At 42.0% G+C, this 9,572-nt stretch overlaps 1 protein-coding gene across 1 annotated transcript in view; it reads right to left on the reverse strand.

The window, feature by feature from the left end:
- The window catches only part of TRAF6 (TNF receptor associated factor 6), a 26,439-nt gene that overhangs the window by 15,538 nt on the left and 1,329 nt on the right, over positions 1-9,572 (reverse strand). The window contains exons 2-4 of the mRNA XM_014582893.2: positions 6,713-7,030; positions 2,779-2,929; positions 1,514-1,672 (exon numbers count right to left, since the gene is read on the reverse strand). Of these exons, the coding sequence (XP_014438379.1) occupies positions 1,514-1,672; positions 2,779-2,929; positions 6,713-7,008 (606 nt within the window). The 5' untranslated portion in view covers positions 7,009-7,030. The remainder of the gene's footprint in view (positions 1-1,513; positions 1,673-2,778; positions 2,930-6,712; positions 7,031-9,572) is intronic.

Raw genomic sequence — 9,572 nt, forward strand, 5'->3', positions numbered from 1 at the left:
AGCGTAGGAAAGGAAATTTGGGAAAAAAACTGAGAGATAAGACACTTGTGGGACACAGATATGGTTTGTTATCTATTGACGAGGATGTGTATAGTATTTTCAACTGGGCTGGATGGACTGAGGTGTACTTCATACTTGGTAAAGTCTCTTTACAATCTAAACGATGTATAGCAATTGAATGTATGAATAAAGATAATAATTACTTAAACAAGTATGGAGGATTATTAACACAAATGTATGGTAACTAAAGTCTAAGGAAGTAGCTAAGTAATGGGTAAAAAACTTTTTATGTAAGTTATATTAGTAACTTTCATATAGAATAGTGATTAAGGGGCTACGACTTTGGTGCTGGCTTTTCCATTGATAATAACCATATAAAACTACTTAACTTGTGACTCAGTTTTTGAATGAAAAAAAATCACTCTATCTTTATGATACTGTCCTGTTTCTTTATAGGTATCGTAAAGTTTTTTTTATAAAAGATAAAAATTAGCGTAATGGCTATGTCGCTAGACTCCCATGTAGTCGACCGTGGTTCAAGTCCTGGACCCGGTGGCTTAAACTCACACCGGGTGCATGTGCGTGCATGTGTGCCCAAGATTCCGAGAGGAGAATGGAGAAGGGATTATGGCATGGCCATCCCCCCTGGGGGGTGATTTCTCACCTTCTGTCTCTCTGTCTCTCTCTCTCTGTCCTTTTGGCGAGCACATGCGCCCTGTAGCAAAGACCTCTCCAAAAAAAAAAAAAAGAAAAGAAAAAAAAGAGATAAACTTTCAATTGAAGTATAACATACAAATTGAAAAATGAACACATTAAATGTGTATAACACAGTGAATTATCACTAAGGGAACATACTTTGTGGGATTTTATTCTTTGTAATAATTGTAATGACCCATTCTCTTCTACAAAATAATTCTATTGTAAATAGTAATCATTCTACTTTTTGTATACAGTAATTATATAGAGTAACCATTGTATACAATAATCATTCTACTTTTTTGTCTCTAAGACTGGTCACTAAAATATCACACAGGAATACTTAATCAGTATATGCTTTTCCTAGAAGTTTTATTACTTACATATGTAAGACAGTGGTAACTAGAACAAACAATGCTCTGTAAGACGCAAATATAAACTATTTAGCTAAAATGATTTATCAAACTTTTAAAATAAAATTATTGGACAGCGATTTGTTTTTTAAGTTTATTTATTTATATCTTCTGTGACAGGTACACCCAACAGGGTCTTTACCCAGTCTCAGCTGGCCTCGATCAGGAGCTCTTGCATAGCTGATACATTTAAGGAGGACCCAGGACCTTCCCAGGTGCATCCAGCTGCATCATCATCATCATGCCACTACCTGCCGTTTTCTTAAAAATTAATTTTCCCCAAATTGATCATGAAGACTCAGAGTTGAAGTCACATCCTTATCTACTGCTAACCATAACAAATACACATTTAAAAACATATTCTTAGGAAACAGTGGAATTGACAAACCCAAGTCTGTACATACCTCTTTTTCTTCAAATGCCATCAATTCAGCGCAATTTGTACATGCAACCTGCCTCCGTGGACAATCCTTGAGAATGTGAATATCCAGTTGGCATTTCTGGAAGGGGCGCTGGCATTGAGGACAGCTTATAAGAGCAAATTCACAATGTATTTGATGATCCTATCAGGAAAAAAATAATTGATCAGTATTTGCCAAACCTGAACAAGTCTTCTAAATGCATTCTTTTCTAAGACCACAGATTTCTCTTACTTTCTCTAGTACACACAGAACCATTCACATATTAAGGTCTTAATCAATTTTTTCAGATAGTTGTAGATTACAAATTTTTTTAAAAATTTTTTGCTATAGCACATGTGCCCATACCAGAGAGACAGAGAGAGAGAGACAGAAATTGAGATATCACCCCACAAAGGTGATAATCAGCCCCCAGGGTAAGACATCATCCTTCCATGCCACAATCCTTCTTCTCGATTTTCCTCTTGGGATTTTGGGCATGCACACACTTGCATCCAGCATGAGTTTCAAGCTGCTGGGTTCAGGACTCATGGTCCATGGTCGAACATGTGGCAGGCCAGTCCCTTAACCACCACACCACCTGCTGGCCCTCAGACTACAATTTTATACAAAGATTGTGGATTCACAAGGTCACACATCTCATCAGTGAAGAGAACTGGAAAGAAGTTAGATTTCCTATCAATTCAGTATTGGGTCCAAAGGCCACTCCTTCAAAAAGGGCTAAGATAGGCAAGCTGCAAATCTATCAGAAACATTTAATCAAAAAAAAAAAAGTTAACATTATTCATTTCTGGTAAAAAATATCAAGAACTAATTTAATTTAAAGGCAATTCTTTTATTATACTTCAGCTAATCTCTCAAACTATAAGAGTATTTCATTTAGTTCACAGAAAATGGTATAAAAAAATACTGAGATAATGGCTACATGGGATTTATTTCAAAATGCGAGAAGTGAAATTAGGGGATTAAAATGTGACACCTGTATTTAAAATGCTTAGTTTTCCTCATATAATGCTCACCCAAAAAACGTGTAGAATACTGACTTCTTTACTATCGCTGGGGCAAAGCCAAACAGGTAGAATTAGAAACTTACATTTACATGTAATAATAAAGAAACTGGTGTTACCCAGCAAAAACTAATGAACCAATTAGTACATGCTAAGTACTGACAATACACAGAGACAGCAAAGTTTCTGTTCTCTAGGTACTGCCTTGCAAACATGCTAAGAGCTAGAAAATAACTTTAATACCTCAAGATGCCTCAGTTCCATCTTGTGCAAACAACCTGCATTTGGACACTTCACCATTAGAGAAAGAATCTCTCGTTTTGCAAAATTGTCAGGAAACAGTTGGCTTTCCAGCAGTATTTCATTGTCAACTGGACATTTGTGACCTGCATCCCTAAGGGAAGCAAATAAGATGTGCACAATTAGTAGATTTACATGATCAGACTAGAAAACCCAAATAACTAATTTACCACACATAAATTCTCCATTTATTATTTCCTATAGAAAAATAGCACATTATTATTGCATAGTATTATTACAAAATGAGTAAAACTACCACCAAATTGATCACCTATCAAAAGGATGGAGTTCTAGACTGTGGGAAAGATTCCAGCTAAGAAAAAAGAGGGTGCAATGCAACAGGCAGTCACGGGGTCACCGTGTCCACTTTCGAGTGGTTTACCACACCTCGTGACGAGACTTTTGGTGTCTGTCTTTTCCTTTAGCTTGGAGGGATATCTCCATCTTCACTCGTAAGATGTGGCAGGTGCAGAAGCTCAGTTGCTCAGTTTGCTGAGTACCTCCTATATGCTCCATGGTTGCTGTGGTAGGAAAGAAGATGACTGAACCACAGCTCAGGTGACTGTCAAATGGCTTAGGACTCAAAGGAGAGACAGAGCTGACCTTGATGGGGCCTCACTCAGACTGCACAATGTTACTGGCATATTGTCAAATATTCTCTGACAAGCCCAGGAAGCCATAAGTAGATTTATTGGAATAAGTATCCCAAACCTAACGGGATGCATGTCTCAGAAAAAATAAGATGCACCTTCCAAAGTGAACTGAGAACCATCACCTACAGTGTAAGCAGTCACACCAAGAGAAAGTGACCAACAAGCATCTGGACCACAGGTGACCACAATCAACAAGAAACTGCAGAGCAGCTCCTTAAGAACATCAGAGCAAGGGACCAGCAAGTGGCGTCGTGGTTTAGGCACTGGACATTCTCACATGGCTGACCACAGTTCAAGTCCTGGACCTGGCGGCTTCCTTTCTCTCTCTCTCTGGTTGAATTAAAAAATAAAATGAATGAGTAAATAAAATTAAATTCATTCTTAAAAGATTTAAAAGCAAACTGCTGCAAAAACAAAAACAGAACAAAAACAGAACATCAGAGCAAAGAGCATGGTCACTGCCAGCTTAGAGGAAGGTATAGAAAAAGCTTCAGACTTCTGTTTGTGTGTTTTACTTCCTTTTCAGACCACTGTCTCATTACTTTCATAAACAAGTTGCTACTAAAGAAATGACTAAAGGGCTAGCCTATGGCATACTAATTAAGGCAGCTGAAGTCCCAGACCTAGGGGTGTATAAAGCAAACCAGGCACATGCCCAAAATCTGGAAAGGAAGGAGCAGTGGGGTAGGTACTACAGGGTGACTGCACCCCAAGGAGGATTTGTTCTTGTTTTCTCTCTGGCAAGTGTATGTGCCCTCTGGCAAATTAACAATAACAATAGAACAAACAAACACACACAAGCACCACTTATTAAAAAAAAAAATCACTAAAGATTAGTATTCTCCTGTCCTGGGTGATACCTGGTAAATACTTCACTGTACATTTATACCTATAGAAGAACCAACAGTCCAGGGACCAGCAGTTAGCATAATGGCTATGTCGCTGAACTCCCATGTAGTTGACCGTAGTTCGAGTCCCGGACCCAGTGGCTTAAACTCATGCCGGGTGCACGTGTGTCTGTGCCCAAGATCCTGAGAGGAGAAGGGATTGCGGCATGGCCATCACCCCTGGGGGGTGATTTCTCGCTTTCCGTTTCTCTGTCTCTGTGTCTTTCTGGCGAGCGCACGTACCCTATAGCAAAAACTTCTCCAAAAGAAAAAAAAACAAAAAAAAACTCCAACAGTCCATAATACAGTACCATGTTTATCTAAATACAACATAACTAAAAATCATTCTAGACAGAAAAAAGCTGTAACACTCTCTCATGTATATTCTAAACAAACAGACTCAACCAGGGACAAGTTTCTCTCCCAAAGGACATCTTGGCCTCCCAACTGGGGGAGAAGGAGATAGCTTCCAGTGAACAGAGGACAGGGACACTGTTACCATCCTCTAGCACACAAGACATTCTGCACAACAAAGGACTGTAGACCAAAACATCAATGATGATGAAGCTGAAAAAGCCCTACTACATCTTGTCAATTCAACACAAGATAATGTATTTTTTTCTCCAAAACTGAAACAAAGATATGCTTCCCTGTAGCTGAAATTAAGCCTACTCCATAGAGTATGGATACAGTTACCCTCAATTCAAATTTTATACAAAAGTTAATGTAAAAGCTGAGAGACACCAATACAACTAATGGCTATTCATGAACGTATACAACCTCCCAATGTCTTCTAATATTTTTGTCCTGTCTACAACCGCTTATCACCTAAAAATATTCCTATTTACCCTTAAATTATAGTGAAATATAATATTTATTTCTTTTATTTTCTTTTTTTGGAGAGGTTTTTGCCATAGGGCGCATGCACTCACCAGAGAGAGACAGAGAGACAGAAAGCGAAAAATCACCCCCCAGGGGGGATGGCCACGCCACAATCCCTTCTCCTCCATTCTCCTCTCAGGATCTTGGGCACGCACACACAAACGCCCAGCGTGAGTTTAAGCCACCGGGTCCAGGACTCAAACCACGGTAGACTAGGTGGGAGTACAGCGACATAGCCATTACGCTAACTGCTGGTCCCCCAATATTTATTTCTTAGGAGATAAAATTTAATCGTGTGGAAATCCAATATACTTCATTCAGGTAAAGTGACTCTGATTCAGTGAGTACCGCTATGGGTCAGGTACTGTTCCTGGCACTTGGGAAATATCAAGAAACAAAATAGATCTAAACCTTTACTCTCAAGTTTATCTTCCAGTAAGGTGAGTAGACAATAAACACCTAAGCATTTAAGAGGGCAGAACTGCAACGGAAATAAAGCAGAACCTGGTGATGGAGACCACAGTGGTGGAGCTGGAAGGGTGGAGGCATGACTTAAACAGAGTAGCTAAAAGACCTCTGAGGAAGTCCAGTCTGAGCCACACTGCGTGCATTATGGCATTAGCTGTGGCAAGGCTTTTCAAGCAAAGAGAACAGTGAAAACCACTCACCAGGGCAGGAGGACACTTGATACATGCAAACATTAGCAAAGAGGGAATGTAGAGTGGCCAATCTGAGCCCCAGCAAGAGAAAGACTGGGTGAGTACAGTGGAGGAAACTAAGAAAACATGCCATAGGCATGTTACAGGGGTTTGTAAGCACTCTGCTGTGCCCAGATACACTGCTGCAAAGTTCTGGGCAGAGGTGGCTTTGTCTTACTTATCAGGCTCATGCTGGCTGCTGTACTGGGAAAAGCTGCAAGGAGAGAGCAGAAGCTGGGGGGCTGTCGGAACGGATAGTGATCCAGAACCAGGCGCAGTAGGGGAGGCGGTGAGGGGTACGAGACTTTGGATATAATAAGGAGGTAGAGCCTTGAGTTAATGCCTCCTTTAAAAATACTGGTGAACATCTAACTTAAAATTTTTCTGTCTGGGGCTGGCCCCGTAACCCAGGAGTTAAGTGCTATGCACAAGGAGCCTGATCCCACATGGTCGAATATGGTGTGAATCCTGGTGCTACTGGCTTGAAAAACATATTTGGCACATGTGTGTGCATGCCTCGAACCCTGATGGGATGTGGAAATGAAGAAGGGAGTGAAACGTGACACATCCCATTGGAGGCTCTTTCTCTCCATCTCTCCCTAGTACACATGTGCCCTCTGGTAATATTAAAAAGAAAAAAAAGAAAGCAAACATTTTGTCCAGTATTCTTTTTTCCTAATAGTGTGGCACTCCTATGTAATGACGTCCTCTGTGCTCGGCTCGGTTTCAGGAAACCATGCTCCTCATGCTCACATACCTTATGGATTTGATGATGCAGGCTTTGCAGAACCTGTGGCCACATGGGGTCTGCACTGCTTCCCGCAATGCCATCAAGCAAATGGGGCACTCATACTTGCTCTCCAGGGGCGGGTCAAACTCCACGTCATAGCCCTGGGTCTCTTCCATGAAAGAGCTGGAGAGGTTCCCTGTGCTGGCAGTCCCGCTCACACTGTCGTCCTTGGCTGTCATGCTGCAGGAGCTGGCCATGGCAGCACAGCAGTCGCTCCCAGGCTGGCTGGACCCACAGCTGTTTTCACAGTGTAGCAGACTCATAGTCACTTGATCAGCAACCGCTCTGTAGAAACAGCAAGAGATGCTTGAACAAACATGAGTGTGCACACACACAAATATGTATCACAGCCCGTGTATGCCAGTCACTTTTAAATTCATATATATTAGCTGTGCTGATGTTACTTACAAAAAGCTTAGTGTTTTGAGCTTTGCTTCATGACAACTATTCTGTAATAAGTTATCTGATTCCCTCATGTAGAAAGTTTATACAATCGTGTGTACAAAGCACTTAAAGAATACAAAGAAGTCTCGGTCCCTTAAGTTCGTGACTTAGGAATTGGAGCCCACGTGGCCGACCAGGGATCAAATCCAAGCCCTCATAGCTTGAAAAACACACAAACACATATGCAGTGTACCCAAAATACAGACAGGATGGAGAAATGAAAGAACCAGGACTGCAGCATGACTGTGTCCCACTGGGAGGATGCATTCTCTCTGGTGAGCACGTGTACCCTCCAGCAGTTAAAGAAAAAAAAGGAAAAAGCACCCTAACTGTACTCCTTATCCATCTATCTCATGATTATCTGCTTGTATTAGGTTGTGGGAAAAGCCATGACATATTTTTCCATGGAAAAATGTGACATGACTTTCCCGATGACCCAAAATATCTGTTTCTTGTAATTGAAGTCAGGAATTCAATTTTCAATTCTAATATATCTGTTTCTTGTGACTGAAGTCAGAAATTCAATTTTCAATTTCATATCCTCAATACTTGGCACGTAATTTTCCACATACGTTTATTAAGCATCTACTGAAGAACTTGATCATGCTGACACTCCTCTCAGTATCCGGGCTGAACAGTTCTGTTCAGGATAGCTGGCGGGACACTGCTAACAAGAGCAGTACACAGGAATCAGGCAACATGTGCCACTGTCAGACAAGTGAGGGGGCAAGTTATTGAAACCCTCGGATCTATTTCTTCTACATCTGTAATTCTATGGGACTTCCAAATGCTCAGTGTAGAGATTTTAAAAAGTTCCTTTTTAAAAAGTTCCTTTCTTCCATGAGAAACAGAGAAAGACAGAGAGACGGGAATCCCAGACAGGGTCTCACTATACCATGATAGCCCACTCTAACCTCCCAGCCAGACAAGATCCCACCAGGTGTGTTTCAGTCAACCCAGGATCCAAACCTGGGTCTCCCAGCTGGTTCTGACATCACATGGTGGTCCCCTATCGCTGTGTGACCTCAGTTGGGCCTTGGTGTAGAGATTTCTATTATGTAGGAAGAATGGTGTAATGGTTATGTCCCTGGACTCCCACGTGGCCGAGCAGTTTGAGTCCCTGACCTGGAGCCTTGAAACAGGTGTGTGTGTGCATACCTAAAATCCTAAGAGGAGAATGGAGAAGGGAGTGTAGTGTGGCCATTCCCCTCTGGGGGGTGATTTCTCGCTGTCTCTGTCTCAGCAAGCACATGCAACTAATGTAAAAATCTCTCTTAAAAAAAAAAAAAAAGAATGGAATTCGGAATTCAATAAATCTATCTTATGTCTTCTAGTTTTCAGTCAGGTCAAGTGACTATGTTTCACTATCAATGACTGGAAAAACAAGTGATGCTTCATTTGCTTATGGAAAAATACTGCTTTCATGAGCTGATGGAATGCCTTCAAACTCGACTATTAAGGCACTTACAGGTGGAAACAGAGACACCTAAAAGCAGTTCACAGTGGTCAGGCAGTAGTGCGATGATAACACGACTGGGAGGGAGGTCCTGGGTGCTCAGCCAGGAGCTCTCTGTTCACACCAGGCACACACATGTGTGCCCATAATCTAGGGTGGCTGAAGGTAGAGCGGACTGTGGCATGGGAACTGTGCTGGGGGTGCCCTTCTGTGTGTCTGTCTCTAAGAAATAAACTTCAAAAATAAAAAATGCAATTCAGAGACCATGTAACCATGTCTCTACTTTGAGGAAAACTCCCAATATGCACAGATGTAGCTCTAGAAACAGAACTAGCCTCCAGTCAGCAGCCTCCACTTTGCCAAATAAAAGATTAAGACAGTAGTCCTTAATCCTTTTACCACTACAAATACCTCTTTATTCTCCTCAAAGAGTTTGAGTACCATCTGCCGGGCCCCTATAAAGCCCCAGGCACTGTTCTGCTCTGGCTAGAAAGGCAGAGCTGTAGGACAGCACAGCAGCAGACTGGTCGATCTGACTGTGCCTCTCCTTCATCCCTGGTGGGTGACCTGGTGGACGACCTGGTGGACAACCAGGTGGATGACCGGGGCCACCCACACTACCTTTCTGTGCTTCAAACTGAGCTCACAAATGACCCACATGATTTGCTGAGATTAAATGAATGAAAGTGTGTAAAGCACTCTGAACTGTGCCTGGCAGTAAGAATGAGTTACTGGGACCAGCAGTTAGTGTAATGGCTATGTGGCTTCCATGTAGTCAACTGTGGTCCGAGTCCCAGACCCGGTGGCTTAAACTCACACTGGATGCATGTGCATGAGTGCCCAAGATCACGAGAGGAGAATGGAAAAGGGATTGTGCAGTGGCCATCCCCCCCCCCCCCGGGGGGGGGGGGGGGGGTGGTTTTTTTT

The sequence above is a fragment of the Tupaia chinensis genome, unplaced genomic scaffold, assembly GCF_000334495.1.
Source record: "Tupaia chinensis unplaced genomic scaffold, TupChi_1.0 Scaffold143910_1, whole genome shotgun sequence".
In the NCBI taxonomy this organism is placed as follows: Eukaryota; Metazoa; Chordata; class Mammalia; order Scandentia; family Tupaiidae; genus Tupaia; species Tupaia belangeri.